Below are 21,171 nucleotides of genomic sequence, written 5' to 3'. Positions count from 1 at the left end.
CTAGTTGCGCTGAGCAGGGTCTACTCTTCGTTGCGGTGCATGGGCTTCTCATTGCAGTGGCTTCTCTTGTTGCGGAGCCCGGGCTCTAGGCTCACGGGCTATAGAGCACAGGCTCAGTAGTTGTGGTGCAGGGGCTTAGCTGCTCTGCGGCGTGTGGGATCTTCCTGGGCCAGAATCGAACCCATGTGCCCTGCGTTGGCAGGCGGATTCTTAACCACTATGCCACCAGGGAAGCCCCAAAATGGTTTTATATTGCATTTAATTGGCATTTGCTGCAGATGGCAATATGGTTTTGTTCTTTTCAGACACTTTACTCCTAGAATCTACACTTTACTCCTAGAATCTACAGTTGCTTGGCGACATAAGCCGATGCTGCGATTGGTTTATTAATTTGCCATTGTAAGCCTGCTGCCTTTAGAACTGCAAAATGTTCCTGACAACTTCAACATAGTGGCTATCCGGGGGGCAGCTTCCTCTGACTCCCAGGCTGCAGGAACGTCTTAATTGTAGGGATGTTGCTGATTCTTGTTTTAAATGCCTGAAATGTGAAACAGTAAAATCAGGGCCTCAAGAGCAGTCACAACATTTAAGAGAAACCAAAACTTTGTCATGAGAGGGAGAAGCTTAGATTGTCAGCTTGTGAGGCCCAGAGTGCTGACTCCAAGTTAATCCTCAATACACATTTCCTGGGTATTCCTGAGAAGGGTAATACAATTGCTGGCCTGTTTAGCATTAGTGAAATTTTCTTACTGAAGAATCATTGAGGAACTTCCCTGGTGGTGCAGTGGTTAAGAATCTGCCTGCCAAGGCAGGGGACACGGGTTCAATCCCTGGTCTGGGAAGATCCCACATGCTGCAGAGCAACTAAGCCTGTGCACCACAACTACTGAGCCTGTGCTCTAGAGCCCACGAGCTGCAACTACTGAGCCCGTGTGCTGCAACTACTGAAGCCCGTGCACGTAGAGCTTGTGCTCTGCAACAGGAGAAGCCACCGCCAGGAGAAGCCCGCGTACTGCAACAAAGAGTAGCCCCTGCTCACCACAACTAGAGACAGTCCGTGCACAGCAACGAAGTGCAGCCAAAATAAATAAATAAATAAATAAATTTTAAAAAGAAAAGCTGACACCAGTAGGTAATGCATATTAATAACTCTAGAAATTCGTATTTCTTGAAGTATCAATTCCTGTTCTAGGAATTTATTATAAGGGAATAAGTATGGGTATGAAATAACTATAAGAATGTTAGCACAATGAAAAACTAGAAATAACCTATGTTTCTAGGAAAATATAACTGATTATATAAATTATGTTACCTCCCTGCAAGAAATATAAGTCAGCAATTTAAAATGATATTATATATATATAAAAGGAAGGAGGAAGATCCCTGTATTGACAGAGAATGCAATGCATTGCATCGTTTAGTTAAAAAAAAAAAAAGCCCAGGGCAGAACACAATATACACTATTTTCTGTCTTGTGTGAGAAAGTGGGAGGAGGGGATCCTCCCTCCTTTATATTTATATTTTCTTATATCTGCATAAATAGGAACCCTGGAAGGGTACACAGGAAACCAATAAAAAAGATTATGGGGGTGGGAAGGTGGGAGGGCACTGGTGAGAATGAGATTCCATAATTAATGCCCTTTTTATATTAGTTCTGATTTTTCAAAAAGATGTGACTCTATTGCTTAATGAAAATAAAAGGGAATGATATTGCAGAAGAATATTGACATGTAAATAAACACATACATGTATTGACATGTAAAAAAATGTTAAAAGCAGGCCACAGAACAATATTTAGTATGATGCCATTTGGGAGGAAAATGTAAAATAAGACGTCAGGAAGTCTAAAGCAGAAACATTTGGCTGGTAGGATTACTGTTCTTTTTTTTCTTTCTTTTCTTCTTTTGGTTTATATGAATGCCTTACGTATTTCTTTTTTAATAATTAAAAAATGCTAGTCTTAAACTACAAAACCTATGGTCACCTATTAGAGAAAATGTTTGTAAGGAATTGGAATAGAAGCCAGGTAAGGTCTGGCAGTGGCAGGAATCATAGAGAGAGGTCTGAGGATGGGCAACACATCAGGAAAGAGGCAGTGCTGTCTTGTAATAAGGAAGAACAAATCTGACTCTATATTAGACCTGGTCCTTTTCCTGTGCTTAGTCATGCTGGCTTTGCACCTTTTGCAAAAGAATGTTGCCTGTGGCCTGAAATATACAGGATAGCCTATTTTCAGGGCTGTAACCTTTAAGAGTCCATTCATATAGAGATAAAGAGTTGCAGAACAGAGAATAACATTTGTCTTGTTGAAGGTTTACAGGAACACTGTGACCTGACCTACTGGACAGCTGCAAGAACAAAGGATTCCTACACCAAGAAGTTTGCAACAACTGACCATGCCCCTCCCTCACCTTCCCTTTAGAAGTGCTTTGCTGAAACCCTTTGAGGAGTTGGGGGTTTTGGTGCACAAGCCACCTATCTCCTTGAATGGCCCTGCAATAAACCTTTTTTTGCTCCAAACTCCCACGTTTTGCTTTGTTTGGCCTCACTGTGCATTGGGCACATGAACTTGTGTTTGGTAATACTCTGAGCAGAGGCTCTGAGCAACTGAGGGGCTTCATGGGGACCCCTGGCATCAGGGGGACTTAACGGGGCAGAATGGTCTGGTAGGAGCTGGGGAGGAAAACAACACAAGCAGACCTGTCAGCCTTGCTTCTTCAGTAAAAACACACTCAAAGCACTACAAGAAATGGAAAGCACTAAATGTTTATGCTAGAAATCAAAATAATCTATTCTTTCTCCCTCCATAAGGTTTTACTTCCTAAAAATCCTATCAGAACAGAAATCTCATATCCTTTCATCGCCCTTGGTTTATTCCAATTCTGTTCGGTTAGAGGTTCCATAATTACACTTTTGTTTTGGGATCCTTATTAAAATTTTGGTCCAAATGCAGTACAGCTCCAACAGAGCTTCCGTTTTTTCAGATTTCACTCTTTATTCTCATCAGCAGTAGGAAATGTCACCGTCCTGGATCCTGGAGGTGGAGGAGGGGACTTCCTGCACTGTGCACCCCCCTCCCCCAGTTCTCATCCGCCCCTCCCCCACTGCTTCCTGGGCTGAGGGGGTTGGAGGGCCCTGGGAGGCGGGGACTTGGGGGGCCATCTTAGATGTCAGCCCTGCCCTGCCCCCCGCCCCGCCCCGCCCCGCCCCGCCCCGCCCCGCCCTTCTCTCCGCAGTAGGATCTGAGCGCGCAGCTCAGATCACCGACTCGGACCCTGTGCCACACCCGCCTCGGCCAAATAGACCCCTGCAGCCTACCTTTTCAAAGACGGGGAAATGCCGGGTTTTAGCTTTCTTCACAATTAAAGCCGGGTTTTCCTCTGGGGGTTAGAACGCAGCCAGCGCCACCATCATCATAAGGTTCAGGATGCCATCGGCATACATGTAGATCCTGACAAGACAGGTGGACTCTCGATCCGAGAGGAACCTTTGAGTATGGGGTTTCCTGATCCGCCACTTTTTTTGGTGCAATTAGATACTGGGGAAATGACTTTTTTTTTTTTAATTGAGGTAGTTGATTTACAATGTTGTGCTAGTTTTGGGTTTTTCAGTTATACATACCTATATCTATTTTTTCTTCAGATTCTTTTCCCTTATAGGTTATTACAAAATATTGAGTATAGTTCCCTGTGCTATACAGTAGGTATACTACTGAACAGGTCCCCTGACTGCAAACCCAGATAAAATTTTATAGTTTCAAGTCTTTGTTTTGTCTTAAGTTTACTCACCTCCGGTTAAACTGAACTATTCCTGGGAGGAAGAACCAATCATCCTCAGCCAGTGCTCAGCACAGAGTGGATGCCTGTGGTGTATAAATGCAAAAACAAAAACAAAAACCGTGGCCACTCATCTTCACCCTTCAGTATTTGTGATAAAATGTGGCAGCTCTTCCCATCAGTAGATGGGGTCTGCTGCCTGGGCTGACCTCATGACTTGCTTTGACTAATAGAATGAGGTCCCAGTTCTGAGCCGAGAACCTAAGAGCCTGTGTGCTTTCACCCTCTCTGACAACCCTGCCTGGCTACCAGGAGAACAAGCTCAGGATGAGAGACTGAGACACGGGGCCATTTGCCCCCCACAGTTGATAGTCAGCCAACACCCCAACCAGGGTCTCCTCGCTGACTACTGGTTGACCGCATAGGAGTGAGTCCAGCCAAGATACGTCAAGCCTGGCCCGGAAATGCCAACACCCAGATGACCCGTAGACTGGTGAGCAATAATCCTTGTTGATTTAAGTAACTGGGCTTCAAGGTGACATGTTATACAGCGTTATTTGCAGTAATTGATCATTGATACAATGCTCAATATTTGTTTGCTGAGTCAGTCATTTCCACCTTCATGCAGAATAGTTTACCAGGTCATTTGATGAGAACATACTGTGTTAGGAGTGGGGAGAGAATACGAGAATGTTGAATGCAAACTGTGATGAAGAGTAGAAGGGGAAACTTGGAGCAGGTATTCAGAGTATGCACAAGACATGCTGTTGTAGCACGAGCATCTCCCCCTGTTCCCTTGCCTCCTCCCCTCCATCCAGGCTGAAAGGCTACATCTGAGCTGGGTCTCAGTTGGTGCAGGACCACAGAGCTTGGCTAAGAACCCAGTATAGGCACGAACACTCTGGTACCTGAGTGTCCCCTTCAGGTCCTTCCCATGCAAGTTGTACTTAGCAGCAAGGTAGCTGAGGATAGCTCTTGTCTGTGTCAGCACCATTCTGTCAATTTCAACCAGATGCACCTGGCGGAAAAGCAGGCATCCATCTGTGGTTTGAGTGAAGAGAGGTTAAGATACTCTCCCCCCATGATTGTGGTCACCCTGCAGGAGGGTCCACTTCTAATTTCATTGTGATTATTCGTTTTCATCCAAAGTGGTGAGTTAAGAGCCCCCAGTTGTTGAGGAAATGTCTACCATTTGCTTCATGGAAAATGTGAGATTTGCTTGATGGTTTCATGAATTTTTGTGTGTTGGTTAATCATGATTATTTTAAAGCTTTCTACATTTACTCTGACTGTGTTATGGTATAAGTGCTTTTGGTTTTCAAAGTTTCAGGTGTATAAGAATCACCTGGAAGAGGTGGGTTGTTAAAAATACTCACCCCACCCTCCAGATTCTGACCAGGGATGGAGTCTGAATTCTTTAAAAAGCACAACAGGTGTCACCCTAGGTCTACATGGCAGCGGGATGGACGTGACAGCAAGAACCCAGGTCCTGGGTCCGAATGTCAGCTTTAGCCCTTCCCGGCCATATGACTTCATGTAAATGACTTATCTGAGCTTCAGTTTCATTTTCTCTAAAATGGTCATAATATCCAACTAGCAGGATTTTGAAAGGATGAAACAAGATAACATAAGTAAAACACAATACTGTCAACAATCAATGTTCAGTAAAATTTAATTTTTCTTCTCTGTCAGTGACTGCCTCTTTAGCAATGCATTTAAAGATGTGCTACATATAGTGCTCTTTTCATGGGGTCTTGAAGAAATGAGCAGCCTTTAAATTTTCACTCACACCTGTACATTAATGAGGATAAGGAATTTTACCTAGTATAGGAGCCAGACTTCACCAGTGCATTGGCAAAGGCCACAATTAATTCCCCCAACTTCCAATACTGTTCCTACTTGGCTTAATGAGAGGTGGGAACATGGTGGAAGAGAACCAGCACAGGCACCAGTGACAGCTTTCCAGGGAGCCAGTGTCCCTGTCTCATGGGGTGATGGAGGACTTTGGGCAAGTCTTCAATTTCTCTGAGCCTGTTTTATGATCTGTAAAAGTATCTGTCCTGTCCGTCTTACTGAGTTTCTTTGAGTGGGATCATACTTGTGACCATACTTTGGAAATATCAATACTATTGTTAATGGAGACACTGCAAAACCTCCATTTCCTAGAGGCAGTTCTACATTTGTCCAAAACTGAAGGAACATCTAAAGCCGGGCTCTGTGTTGCTGCTTATCAGTGATGCAAACAGCCATTAGAAATGATCTCTGCTTCTAAGAGCTGATCGTCCTCTTCAGAAGGATTAAAAAATAATCTCACATCAAGAATGCAGGAGAGGATTTTTGAGATCATTTAGTTCAAGTCGTTCATATTATAAACGATGGTACTGTGGAGGCCAAGGGGGCAAAGTGACTTGCTCAAACCCAGAGGGGACAGCTAAGCCGGCAGAAGTGGTCTCCTGACTCCTGGCCCAGTGCTCTCTCTGGCTGTCCCTGTTTACAAATAACAGCAATGCTCAGGAGGGTGTCCCAAGCACAATAGCAGCATCACAGACTCAGGGAGGGCTGGAGCATTTCTTAAGCTGTTAGGGAGCACTTCCTGCCAGATTGATCATGGGAGAGTTCATGGAGATACGTCCATTTATTTATTCAGTACATAGGTATTTAACCACTGCTATGTGACTGTCCTTATTTAGAGTAAAATGGGGCAGAAATAAAGAGGAAGAGGGGAAGAAGCGCTTCAGAGGTATTCTAGATAATAAAGGTCCTGGACAAGAATTGGGAAGGGCTAAGCATGTCTTCCCCCTCAATGAGATCTCTCGGCATACTGCAATCTAGGACCAGAGAGATTCTGTTATTCTATGGCAGGGAGACGAGATGCAGAGAAATTAAAGGCCTTGCCCCAAACCATGCAGTTGGTAAACACTAGGTCTGCTGATGACTTGCTGAATGTCTTTCTTAAAAAATAATTTGTGTTAATTTCATGACTATTTATCAGCAACAATAGGGACACCGGATTTCCTTAGATAAAGAAAATATCAATCACATTATGGCTGTTAGAAGTTTAAGAAGGACTGGGAACTCACCAGTCTTCTCTCTCAGTGTGAGAAAATTTTCTGGGGAATTGTAAGGATTAAGGACTTCTTCTAAATTCAGTCAAATTTGGATCTTTTCTATAGTTTTGATTCTACAGTTGTGACCTGGTAAAACGCTGTCTATTAATCTGCTAAAACCACTAAGAAAAAGTGAATAGGAACCATGAGAACCAGAGAACATCTTCGGTCCAATTCACCCTCCCTTTTACTCCCTCTCCTCCAACCCACTGGATCATTGTAAAGAATTCTTGAAGGATTCTCTGGTGGGATGGGGATTATTGAACCAGTTGGCACTGGGTCAACCCAGGCTATCATATCTAGTCGAAGCCAGAATCATAACCTACTTGAGGAGCTTTTATGAAGCCTAAGGAGGTAGTGCTGGTGACACATTTAGCTCTGTGCCAGGGACACAGCGAACAGTCAGTGTTAGCAATCACACTGGGGGCCTTTTCTAATGGTTGTCATTCCAGAGCTCTGTGTTGAAATGAATATTTCCAAGAACATATTTGTATTTTTTCCGATAAGATAACACTGAATAAATCTAGGCTCACTCTTCTGCAACTTCACATATTGTTCTCTAGTTTCAAGAAATTCTTCTTCAAACTAGATAAAGGATAGAGACATTGCTATAACCTTAAGGGGAGAGAGAGAGAGAGAAGGAAAGAGAAGCAGGGGGGAGAGAGAGGAAGAAAGAAAGAAAGAAAGCAGGAAAGAAAGGGAGAGATAGAGAAAGGAGAAAGAAAGAAAAGAAAGAGAAGGGAGGGAGGAAGGAAGGAAAGCAGGAAAGGGAGAGATAGAGAAAGAAAGGAGAAAGAAAGAAGAGAAAGAAAGAGAAGGGAGGAAGGAAGGAAGGGAGGGAAGGAGAAAAGAAATGCTCACAGTATAAAATTCCCAACGGCTTCTAGAATGAAAAATTTAAGAGGAACCACAAAGCTATCTACCACATAGCTGAAAATTCTGACAGAGCGTGTGTATAGAGTAGCTTAGACTGACATGGGACTGGCATCCCTTTTTGGCTGTTGCCTACTTAAAGGATATCCCCAAGCCCCCATTCATATTTTTCCTTTTCTTCATCTTAGCTCTGCCTTCTCTCCAAACTCTTGTCCTTTCCTCCAACTTCCCCAGGGATTTCTCCTCTTCCCTTTCCTCTCTTTCTTCTCTCTCTTCTGTGTTTTCTCCCTCCATATCGGGTCAAATTAAGTTTTTCTTTGATGCTCACATATTCAATGAAAGGGATCCAAAGATCATTATTCAGGTGGGCGTATCATCATTTATTGATGGAGTTTCCAAAGCTTTTGTGGGAGAGAGTGACCTTTTTATCCCCCAGACCTTGAGATGGGGGTAAGATAAGGTGAGTAAAACAAAGCAAAATAAAGAAAGTCCTAAGTCCATGTTCTAGAGGAGATGACATTCAAATAGGGACAAGGGAGTCTACACCTACATGAAACAAAACAATTCCAAAGCACTTGTGAAAATCTACAGAGAAGTCAGCGAGAAGGAATTCAGAGTTAAGGGAAAATCCCAGTGGGGCAGACCTTTCAGAGGAGGGTCAAGCGGGGGGCCAGGCTGCAGCTGGGGCTAAGGTTCTGGTGGGCAGTCATGGGTAGAACATGATTGAGGTGCTGACCAGAGCTGGAAAGACCCCAGGAAATCAGCTGGTCCCAACAGAGAGAATGATTTAGATGTGGGCCTCCCCTCTCTCCTCTGTCTTGTGATCCATCAAGATCTTTCGAGGCTCACAAAGCTTCCAGAACACCTCCCTAGGCTTTCCCCTTCGTACCCCTGTTTAAGCAGAAGACTGTGATCCCTCCTTCACCTCTTACAAAGGAAGGCAGTCGGAAAGGAAAGAGTGGATACAGCTTGAAGGCACCACCCTGACTTTTGAAGGGGGAAGGGGACCACGTCAGTCTCGCCCAGATTACCCTCCTTCCCTTTCCCAATCAGGAACCAGCCTCCACGCCAGCTGCAGCCAGCAGCCAGGAGATTGACTCTATCCTGCCCCGGCCATGGATGTAGCAGAGCTTGGGTTTGGCCACCATGACTCCTGGCTTGGGTTTTCTGAAGGGCAAAATAAGAGAAATGTGTTTAAAGAACAAACTAACACAGACTGTATGGTGTGTCTCCACTTAAAAACAACTCCAAAATTGGTGAAACAAAACTATTATTTAGGGATGCATACGTAGGAGGTAAAACTAGGAAGAAAAGCAAGAAAGTAATTATCACAGATACAAGATGGTGGTTATCTCTAGTAAGGAGAATGGGGGTTGTGATTGGGGAGGGGGATGTGTGGGGTTCTGGGATGCTAGTAATGTTCTGTTTCTGAAGCAGAATTAGTAATTAGCCTTTATAATTAGTCTTTAAACTGTATAGAAATGTTTTTGCACTCTCCTGTATGTATGCTCTATCTCACAATTTAAGAAAAAGGAAGGAACAAACTATACCTATCAAGGTATCTGTGTTCTGTAGATTCGAGAGCCTGCCTCTGGTTTTTTTTTTGTTTTTTTTTTTTTATTTATGGCTGTGTTGGGTCTTCGTTTCTGTGCGAGGGCTTTCTCTAGTTGCGGCAAGTGGGGGCCACTCTTCATCGCGGTGCGCGGGCCTCTCACTATCGGCCTCTCTTGTTGCGGAGCACAGGCTCCAGATGCGCACGCTCAGTAGTTGTGGCTCACGGGCCTAGTTGCTCCGCGGCATGTGGGATCTTCCCAGACCAGGGCTCAAACCCGTGTCCCCTGCATTGGCAGGCAGATTCTCAACCACTGCGCCACCTGGGAAGCCCCTGCCTCTGGTATTTTGAGAAAGGAACCAGGGGTTAATAGGATGGTTTCATGAATGACCCTGCAAAAGAAATCTTTTCTAACGGTGGGAGGGAGCTGGACCTATTGGGCCGGAAATGATCCGTGGGAACTGGGGACTCCTTCGTTTCTGTCACGAGATTTTCCTGATGCTGGGACAAGCACAGAAGCAGACTGAGACAAGACCAAGATCTAGTCCTTACCCGGCCACCAAGGAGCTGGGTAACCTCAAGTCCAATTCCCTCAACCTCTGTCTGCCTGCATGCCCTCATCTGTAACTGGGAAGAATTACGCTAAGTGACCCGCGGCCTTTTCAAGCAGAGTATAGTGATAACGCACGTGTACCCAGTGGCACTTTCTATCTCGTGGTTGCAAGAGTCACAGTGGCTATTATGTTAGTGACCCCTGCCAGGATTATAGAGGGGATCAAATGAGATAACATAAAGGTAAAGTGCTTTGAATATACTAAAGCTCTATACCAACTAAGAGGGTGGTTGGATCTTCTTTTCTCACGTTTGCCCCTCTGACCCCAGATGCAACAATGCATCCTTCAAGAAAACGGCAACAATGCCAGCTGTTGGCACAGCGCACAAGGCGCTCGGAGGCGCTCAGGGAGGGTCAGGGTGAGCGCGTGGAGGGGGAGGCCGCCCTCAGCTTCCCGAGCAGAGCAGCACTCACCGTGGTCCTCTGCCAGGTGAGCCCCAGACGGCCCCACATCACGCCCTAGCCAGGGTACCACTTGAGGATGCTGCCTGCACTAACAAATTCACAAGGAAGTAAAAAAACCAAGAATACCAGTAGCTCAGTTTATGATGAGAAACGTAGTGTTAATACCCACAATCCTAAGACAACAAAGTCACTAGGGTTCCCAAAGTCTTGCAGGTGTTTTGAAGCCATTTTCCCTCACAACCGTCCGCTTCTCCTCTGTGTTGGATTTACAGCTGAACTCTGGGAGGAGTTGGATTCCTTTCTCGCTGTGGTCTTGCCACCCCCCCGGGGCACTGCCTATGTTCAATTGTTGTCCAGATTCATTCCTTTTAAATTGCCTCTTTAGCTACGGCATGTTGACAATTAAAGGAGCTTCCTGAAAACCCACCACTTTGTTGTCTTGGGAGACACAGTGATTAAAAAGGCACCACAATTCTCTGATTAGAGGAGCTATGTTTAAGGCCAGCAACTCACTACTGAAAAACCTTAAAATGAATCTTATAGTAAAGTAAATGTGGAGAAAATATGAGAGGAGGAGAATGGCGACTGTGTCTTCTAACCTCCTTCCAACAAGATAACTCCTGAATTCCCTGATCTCCTGGAGAGTCCCTCGTAGGATGGTTAAGGACCAAAGAGAAGTAGCCCCTCACACTCTTAGAAGTCAAAAGGAGGAGGGCACAGGAATTCCCAACATGGCAAAGGACACACACACACACACACAGTGGGTTCCCACGCCTGGGTTATTCACATTCCAGGTGGACCAGCTTCCAGGTCCTGACCGGGTGTCAGGAGGTAGCAAGGCAAAAGAAACTGGGCAACTGACAAATGATTCAAGCCCTCCCTCAAAGGATCCCCTCCAGGTCCCCAGGCATCCTGCAGCTTCAGACAAAAATCAAGCAATACTGGGAATTCCCTGGCAGTCCAGTGGTCAGGACTCTGCACTTCCACTGCACGGGGCATGGGTTCGATCCCTGGTTGGGGAACTAAGATCCCGCATGCCGTGCAGTGCGGCCAAAAAAGAAATAATAATAAAGCAATGCTGGTGAAGTTAAATATCAGCGTCTCACTTGGGAAACTCCGTCTCTCCACTCTCCTTTGACTGCACAGAGCTGCACCATTTGACCCCCTCCACCTGCCCAGAGAGATGGGGATGAGGCTGTAAGTCTGGCTGGGGCTGGTCTGAGGTTGATTCCTGTCGTTCTGTCTCCATGAAATGTTTAACTAGTCCAAATTCTGTTTGAAATAAATTCAATGGGACAAAGGAAATCCTGCTAAATCTCTGTTTACAGCGATTCTATTCTGCTACCCCAGTTAGCCAAAGTGGAAAGTTATCCTTTGGTTTAGAAACTGTGGATCCAAATATGATCATTTCTGGTAGCCTCCAGAAAGCTGTTTCTGAGCAGTGCGTGCTTAAAATGCAGGTTGAAAAGTCTTTCTTCTGGCTGGTTATTCTCTTAGTGATTTGAAACCCAGAGAGATGAAAACTCCCCGCCCTGCATTGCCCGTGCGCAAGGTACCTGAGGAGACAGGTACCTCACACGGTCACCGAGTATCATGACTTGGAGGCTCCAGACTATATATTTGTTCCAGAGACCCAGTCAAGAGTGATCTACCAATGGCTGTGCCTGGTGCCAATAATACCAAACTCTCTCAGACAAAAGGATTGGCAGCAAAATGCTATCCTAAACTTATTAAGAATGGGGCAAGCTTCTTGTTGGCATGGCAGGGTCGACATTCAAAGGGATGTAGAGATATGGACCCTTGGAGGTGGAATCAGTGGGAACCCAGCAACATCGGACAAATGGATAGCAGTCTAGGTGCTAGGAATGGAATGTTGTATTTTCCATGGGGAGGGGAGAGTCACTGAGTGAGAGGGAAACCTGGACTCCCTGGGGTATAACCCCCTGGAAGTGGATAACAGCCACTCTGGCCTGTCCAAGGGAATGAACACTGAGAAAGCTGAGGGCTTGTAACCCAGCAGGACCCTATGGGACCTTCCCGGGACAGACCTCTTTGCCCCCATCCTCTGCTATCGCTCCTCTCTGAAGTACCTAGATAATAGTATCTGATGGACATTCCTGAGTTGTTCTACAGATGCTAAAACCACCACCAAATGGAAGAAATTAACTACCTGATGATCATGAGCACATAGCCCCCAGACCTACTGGCTGCCTAAGGATTGATAATGTGACACCACCCCCTTACCTCACTATCAACCAATCAGAGAATCGGGCACCAGCTGATCCCATACCCTGGGAAACCCCTCCCTCACCTGGTCTTTAAAAATGCTTTGCTGAAACCCATTGGTGAGTTTGGGCATTTTGAGCACTAGCTGTTCTGGACTCCTTGCTCGGTGCCCTGCAATAAACCTCTGCATCTTCCTTCACCACAACCCAGTGTCAGTAGATTGGCTTTACTGCACATGGGCGAGTGGATCCAAGTTTGGTTCAGTAACATACTCGGGTGTGGATCTGGTTTCGTTCATGTAAAGTCTACTCTGTGCTAGACATGGGGGTTGGATCCTAAAACAGAAATGATAAGTGGGTGTGACTATCCCCATCTTTCAAAGGTTGGGGGCTCTGGGCTTTAGTGCCATGAGTTCTCACTATTGTACAACCTTATTCCATCTCTCCTAATCCTTAAGATGGGGGTGGTGATTGCACTTCCCCCCCCAGAGGGTTATTGTGAAGACCAAGGACTGATAAAAGTAATAGATAAAATACATACCATGGGAGAAGCGGAGTCAAGATGGCGTACTAGGAGGACATGGAATTCGTGTCTCCTCACAACTAGGGCACCTACCAGGCACTGGTAGGGGACCAAGGACACCTAAGAAGCCAGGAGGGACCCCCACCGACCTGGTAGGATGTGGGGTGTGGAGGGAGTGAAGGGGGCAGAGAAGTGGAGGCAGGATGGGACTGGCACCCCTGAGGGGTGGCTGTGGGATGGGAAAGGATCCCATGCCCGAAGGGGGAAATTGGGGAACCATTGGGAGGGCAGAGGATCAAAAGGGAGCATGGCCAGGTTTCCCCTGCCCACTTGGACCCCCAGGAACCTGTTGAGAAAAATGGAGCTGGAGGAATCAGGCTCCCTGACTTCAGACTACACTACAAAGCTACAGTAATCAAGATAGTATGGTACTGGTACAAAAACAGAAATATAGATCAAAGGAACAGGATAGAAAGCCCAGAGATAAACCCACGCACATATGGTCACCTTATCTTTGATGAAGGAGGCAAGAATACATAATGGAGAAAAGACAGCCTCTTCAATAAGTGGTGCTGGGAAAACTGGACAGCTACATGTAAAAGAATGAAATTAGAACACTCTCTAACACCATACACAAAAATAAACTCAAAATGGATTAAAGACCTAAATGTAAGGCTAGACACTATAAAACTCTTAGAGGAAAACATAGGCAGAACACTCTATGACATAAATCACAGCAAGATCCCTTTTGACCCACCTCCTAGAGAAATGGAAATAAAAACAAAAATAAACAAATAGAACCTAATGAAACTTAAGAGCTTCTGCACAGCAAAGGAAACCATAAACAAGATGAAAAGACAACCCTCAGAATGGGAGAGAATATTTGCAAATGAAGCAGCTGACAGAGGATTAATCTCCAAAATATACAAGCAGCCCATGCAGCTCACTATCAAAAAAACAAACAACCCAATCCAGAAATGGGCAGAAGACCTAAATAGACATTTCTCCAAAGAAGATATACAGATTGCCAACAAACACATGAAAAGATGCTTAACATCACTAATCGTTAGAGAAATGCAAATCAAAACTACAATGAGGTATCACATCACACTGGTCAGAATAGCCATCATCAAAAAATCTACAAACAATAAATGTTGGAGAGGGTGTGGAGAAAAGGGAACCCTCTTGCACTGTTAGTGGGAATGTAAATTGATACAGCCACTATGGAGAACAGTATGGAGGTTCCTTAGAAAACTAAAAATAGAACTACCATACGACCCAGCAATTCCACTACTGGGCATATATCCAGAGAAAACCATAATTCAAAAAGACACATAAACCCCAATGTTCACTGCAGCACTATTTACAATAGTCAGGACATGGAAGCAACCTAAGTGTCCATCGACAGATGAATGGATAAAGAAGATGTGGCACAAATATACAATGGAATGTTACTCAGCCATAAAAAGAAACGAAATTGAGTTATTTGTAGTGAGATGGATGGATCTAGAGTCTGTCATACAGAGTGAAGTAAGTCAGAAAGAGAAAAACAAATACTGTATGCTAACACATATATATGGAATCTAAAAAAAAAGTGGTTCTGATGAACCTAGGGGCAGGACAGGAATAAAGGCGCAGACGTAGAGGATGGACTTGAGGACACGGGGAGGGGGAAGGGTAAGCTGGGACGAAGTGAGAGAGTAGCATGGACATATATACAATACCAAATGTAAAATAGATAGCTAGTGGGAAGCAGCTGCACAGCACAGAGAGACCAGCTCAGTGCTTTGCGACCACCTAGAGGGGTGGGATAAGGAGGGTGGGAGGGAAATGCAAGAGGGAGGGGATATGGGGATATACGTATACATATAGCTGATTCACTTTGTTATACAGCAGAAACTAACACAACAATGTAAAGCAATTATACTGCAATAAAGATATTAAAAAAAATACATACCATGATATCTCACCCATATCAAGTAGAGTCTTCCATTTCTCTTTAATCAAATTACAAGTGGATTTAGTGTTTTCTTAGAGTTTTTTATGCTGAGTGGCCTGTTTTATATGTGCTTTTTAAGTGTTTGTCACAAATGCAATTGATATTTGTAAAAGGGAGCTAAAACTTTTGGAAATTTGATTCAATATTGCAACAGAAGATACTTAGAAAGTAAAATCTGGTGTGGCTTTTGCCTTCATTTGTGATTGTGAACATTAAGTGGAGCACGTGGTTTGCTGCCGTATGGAAGAGTATTTGGGAATTTTATGTGACTCTTTGCGCTCACCATTTTCCCCCACTTACTTCTGCTCACCCCTCGCACATTCTCAAGGCACGTAGGAGGTTGCAGGATGTAAGTCAGGAATCCAGAATGGGATTCCAAGAGACAGGATCACTCCCCTCCCCGCCACCACCTCCAAACCTTCCCTGGTGCCCAAGGTAGCCCCCAAAGCCCAGTGTTACAATGAAGGAGACCCCACCTTAGATAAACAGGACTGTGGTCTGCAATCCTACCTTCCTGCCCAAAAGAAAGAAACTTTGTTTCTGGTTGTTAATAACCAGCCGCTACTTCGTGTAACAGTCTCGGCAAATGTCTGTGTGCCCCATTGGTGGCTGTCTCTAGCCAGCCAGCTGCCCTTGCTCACCGCTCAGCCTGGGCTCCACAACGTTCTGAATTGGGCTCCCAGGTGAACGATGGCGTCTCAGCAGGACTGCAGTCCCCACCCCAACCCCCCCCAGGAGGAACTGTTCCTTCTAGAATAGCAGAGACAGAGGAGGGGCCCAATATCTTTTACAATCTCACACCCTAGCCAAGAGCCAACTGCTCCCCGGGATTCAGCACTGCAAGACCCTAAGGAGACGGCCAGCTCCTGGGAGGCAGGGATCTTGGCATGGTTCCTCCACCTCTTACAGAAGCAGCCCCGTGTTATCCCCGACACACGGTGGCTTTTACTTCAGTGTGCCACTTTGAGAGACAAGTTTCTTCATTTGTTAAGATTTCTGTGTTGGATCTGTCATTCTTTCTTTCAACATCAAACATCCATGGAGCTCCTTCTCTGGCTACAGTTGTAGGTTTGGACACTCCAAGCATACAAAGATAAATAAGATGCAGTTCCTGTCATCGAAAACCTTACAAACCTTATATCTAGTGATGGAAATATCCAGACTACCAAGAGGTAAGTCAGAATGAAATAAGTGTTTAATAAAAGCATAATATAGTATTACAGGAATAGGTATATATTACAGAATAGGTATATATAAATATGTTTGTTTATTTCAGCCCCTCCCTTCCCTGCCCCATGGCATAATAGATTAAGGGCCTAAACCAAGTCCTTTAGTCCTTTTTCCTTGACCTCTAATGAATTTAAACAAAGATTAGGATAAACAACAGTTTGGTAATACAGAGGACCAAGTTTATGCTTCAAAAAGTAAACCCAATTCTTATTGTTAAAAAAAGTACATTGTCAAAGCTTACAAGAACAGGTGCAATGGAAATATTCATTCTGCCCGTGGGAAATGAAGAAGCCGGGAACAAAGGAGTTCTTTCTGGATTTCACCAAAAATGCAAACACTCTGAGAACACAGCTGCTAGAAGAACCAGAACCCAGGGGGTCAAGCTAAGTCTAAACTCACGCCCACCTCTTCAACTCTGCTTTTTGTACTGACCTTGACCGACAGGTTTGTCCTGAATTAAACACACCTGGTTCTCCAAGTAGGCTCTGCGCATGAAACTTTAGACCTTGGGAAATGAGACCCCACCTCTGAAGGCTGTTGAACTTCACCTGGGTGCAGCTTTCCCTGAGATGAGCAGGGGTATGCACGGCCCCACCCAGAGCCCCAGGTGCCCAAGGCAAGGTGGACAGAAAGCAGCCATAATGGCATGACAACCTTTGGATTGTGGGAGTGTGGTCCTTGGGTTACAAACATGCCCTAAATCTTTTTTTTTTTTTTCTTTTCCCTTTTTTTTGTGACCATAAAGTAAGCAATGATTTATTTGATAAAAAATAGAAAGCATAAGCCACAACTTTAAAAAATTGCACTTATCAGTATTTAAAACTTTGCTCTTCAAAAGGCATTTTTAAGAAAAAGAAAAGGCAAGCCAAATATTGGGAGAAATTATTTGTAAAGCATATCTGATAAAGGGACTCATCCAGAATATATGAAGAACTCTTATATATCAATAATAAAAACAAGAATCAACAATTAAAACAGTGGCCCAAAAAAAAAAAAACCAGTGGGCAGAAAATTTGAGCAGATAAAATAAAAAATTTTAAATATCTTTTAGAAAATGTGGAAGAACGCATATCTGAGTTTGATTCTGGGTACCAGGAAAAACAAAGACCTACATCCAAATTTCAGCTCTCCCTCTCATTTGAGCAAGTTTTTATAACCTCTCTCAGCTACAGTTTCCTCATAGTTCCTAATTCATTTGTTTAGTGATGGAAATGTGATGTGTGCAAATTGCTGAACATAGTAAGGACTCAAAAAATGGCGCGCGCACACACACACACACACACACTCACATATCTGTATCTCCAGATTGCAGCAATATTCACATGTGAGAAAAAAGTCAATTTTGCTTTGAAAAGGAGGGGAAGGCATTCTCTAGAAGTATAATTTTGGACCAGCATCAGCTTTACCTGGGAACTTGTTAGAAATGTAGAATCTCAGTCCCTGGGCCAGATCTACTGAATCAGAGTCTGCATTTTTCACAAGCTCCCCAGGTGATTCACTTGTACACAGGCAGATCTCAGAGAAATTGTGGGTTCAGTTCCAGACCACAGCAATAAAGCGAATATTGCAATAAAGTGAGTCACACGACATGTTTTTGGTTTCCCAGTGCCTGTAAAAGTTATGTTCATACTATACTGTAGTCTATTAAGTGTGCAGTAGCATTATGTCTAAAAAAACAATGTACATATATTAATTAGAAAACATTTAATTGCTAAAAAAATTCTGGCCATCACCTGAACCTTCAGCAAGTCATCATCTTCTTGCAGTAGTAACATCAAAGATCACTGATCACCATAACAATTACAATAATAATGAAAAGGTTCGAAATACCCCGAGAATTACCAAAATGCAGCACAGAGACACAAAGTGAGCAAATGCTGATTGGAAAAATGATGCTGAGGGCTTCCCTGGTGGCGCAGTGGTTGAGAATCTGCCTGCCAATGCAGGGGACAAGGGTTCGAGCTCTGGTCTGGGAAGATCCCACATGCTGCGGAGCAACTAGGCCCGTAAGCCACAACTACTGAGCCTGCGCGTCTGGAGCCTGTGCTCTGCAACAAGAGAGGCCGCGACAATGAGAGGCCTGCGCACCGTGAAGAGTGGCCCCCACTCGCCGCAACTAGAGAAAGCCCTCACACAGAAACAAAGACCCAACACACCCAAAAATCAATCAATCAATAAATAAATTTATTACAAAAAAATGATGCTGATAAACTTCTTGAAGCAGTGTTGTCTCAAAAACTTCCATTTGTAAAAAACGCAGTATATGCGGAGCACAATAAAACAAGGTGTGCCTGTAACTAAAATCGAGTTTGAGAAGCCAGGTCTAGAGTGAAAACCCAACTAAACTAGACCTGGGGCTCAGTGTGTGGCCCCAGGTTCTCCCAGGGTCTGCTGGGCAGGCACAAAGTGCAGAATCTGATGTTTAAAAAGCAGGCTGATGGACTTCCCTGGTGGTGCAGTGGTTAAGAATCCGCCTGCCAATGTAGAGGACACGGGTTTGAGCCCTGGTCCGGGAAGATCCCACATGCCGCGGAGCAACTGGGCCCACGTGCCACAGGTACTGAAGCCCGTGTACCCTAGAGACCATGCTCTGCAACAAGAGAAGCCACCGCAATAAGAAGCCCGCGCACTGCAACGAAGAGTAGCCCCCGCTCACCACAACTACAGAGAGCCTGTGCACAGCAATGAAGACCCAATGCAGCCAAAAAAAATAAAATAAAATCATTAACTAAAAAAAAAAAAAGCAGGCTGAGCAAATTGTGATGTGCAGGAGTGTATGAGGCTAAGAACAGAGAAAGGGAAGGGGAGAGGGAATTAGGGAGAATTATAAGTACGTTTCCCATGTTAGATCCTTTATATTGACCTCCTTTATAAAAAGAATTCCTAAGATGCGAGGCCTCCTCCAATCCCCAGGTTTAAGTACCAGGTGTGTAGGTTCCAGCCTTGGGCAGGTCTGGAAGAGATGTCACTTTCCTCAACTCTAAAATGAAGAGTTGGTTCAGAATTAGATCATCTTCGTTTCCTCCAGTTTTAACAATCTTTCTGGTCTTATTTCTCTTCCCTTGTATTCATTCGCCCTGTGCTCCTATCTGCTGAACACACACGTTGGGAAATCAGCCAGTCTTTTTGGGGTGAAATTCTACTGATAATGTTAACGGTCGTTCTGGACAATTTAGGCAAAACAATGCACATTTTTCTTGATTTCAGTTAGGCAAAAAGCAGGCTTTTATTGAATTTTCTAGATAATGAAAGTTTTAAGGGATTAATTTAAGAAGTTGCCAGTTTTAGCAGATGCTTGGGGTCAAAATACAAGACGCCAATTCTTTTTTTTATTGGAGTAAAATTGCTTTACAATGTTGTGCAAGATGCCAATTCTAAATCTATTATCACTAGAAATATCCTTGACATTTACTCTGGCTTCTCCAATGGATAAGAACTGCCTAGCTTCATGACAACTAGCAAGATCAAAATCCATCACTAAGACAAAAAATTCTCCGAGAGAATCCTGTATTCCCCACAGAATTTAAATATGCTAGTTTGGAAAGATGTAGCATTATTCTAGCTTTAAGTGTATAATGTTTCAGAAAAAGAATATGTTAAAGTTGAAAGAGCAATATTAACAGCACAACCAAGACTTTCAGTATAACTTTAATATTACAGCCCATTTTTTTAAAATTAATTTTTAGTGGAATATAGTTGCTTTACATTGTTGTGTTAGTTTCTACTGTACAGCAAAATGAATCAGCCATACGTATACATATATCCCCTCTTTTTTTGATTTCCTTCCCATTTAAGTCACCACAGAGAACTGAGCAGAGTTCCCCATGCTATGCAGTAGGTTCTCGTTAGTTATCTATCTTATGCATAGTATCAATAGTGTATATATGTCAATCCCAATCTCCCAATTCCTCCCACCCCCACCTTTCCCCCTTGGTATCCATACAATCGTTCTGTAGGTCTGTGTCTCTATTTCGGCTCTGCAAATAAGATCATCTATACTATTTTTCTAGATTCCACATATATGCGTTAACATACAATATTTATTTTTCTCTTTCTTACTTCACTCTGTTATGACAGTCTCTAGGTCCATCCATGTCTCTACAAATGACCCAATTTCATTCCTTTTTATGGCTGAGTAATATTCCAGTGTATATATGTACCACATCTTCTTTATCCATTCCTCTGTTGATGGACACTTAGGTTGCTTCCATGTCCTGACTATTGTAAATAGTGCTGCAATGAACATTGGGGTGCATGAGTCTTTTTGAATTTTGGTTTTCTCTGGGTATATGCCCAGTAGTGGGATTGCTGGGTCATATGGTAGTCTTATTTTTAGTTTTTTAAGAACCCTCCATACTGTTCTCCATAGTGGCTGTATCAATTTACATTCCCACCAACAGTGCAAGAGGGTTCCCTTTTCTCCACACCCTCTCCAGCATTTATTGTTTGTAGATTTTTTGATGATGGCCATTCTGACCAGTGTGAGGTGATACCTCCTTGTAGTTTTGATTTGCATTTCTCTAATAATTAGTGACGTTGAACATCTTTACATGTGTGTGTTGGCCATCTGCATGTCTTCTTTGGAGAATGTCTATTTAGGTCTTCTGCCCATTTTTTGATTGGGTTTTTTTTTTTTTTTGATATATAACAAACCCACAGCAAACATTATTCTCAATGGTGAAAAACTGAAAGCATTTCCTCTAAGATCAGGAACAAGACAAGGGTGTCCACTCTCATCACTATTATTCAACACAGTTTTGGAAGTCCTAGCCACGGCAATCAGAGAAGAAAAAGAAATAAAAGGAATCCAAATTGGAAAAGAATAGGTAAGACTGTCACTGTTTGCCGATGACACAATACTATACATA

The 21,171-nt window shown here is 43.8% G+C and overlaps 1 protein-coding gene across 1 annotated transcript; it reads right to left on the bottom strand.

Moving 5' to 3' along the window:
* Positions 1-233: 233 nt before the first annotated feature.
* LOC118903559 (glutathione S-transferase alpha-4-like) lies at positions 234-8,904 on the bottom strand. Its single transcript, XM_036868710.1, is given in 6 exon segments — positions 234-468; positions 470-538; positions 3,319-3,451; positions 4,685-4,817; positions 7,417-7,468; positions 8,818-8,904. Coding segments are annotated over 6 exon segments (528 nt in total). The 3' UTR covers positions 234-414.
* Between the last annotated feature and the right edge of the window lie 12,267 nt (positions 8,905-21,171).

Source organism: Balaenoptera musculus, chromosome 11 (assembly GCF_009873245.2).
Source record: "Balaenoptera musculus isolate JJ_BM4_2016_0621 chromosome 11, mBalMus1.pri.v3, whole genome shotgun sequence".
In the NCBI taxonomy this organism is placed as follows: domain Eukaryota; kingdom Metazoa; phylum Chordata; class Mammalia; order Artiodactyla; family Balaenopteridae; genus Balaenoptera; species Balaenoptera musculus.
Note: the sequence above shows the minus strand (reverse complement) of the source record. Positions and strands in the feature narration are given on the sequence as shown.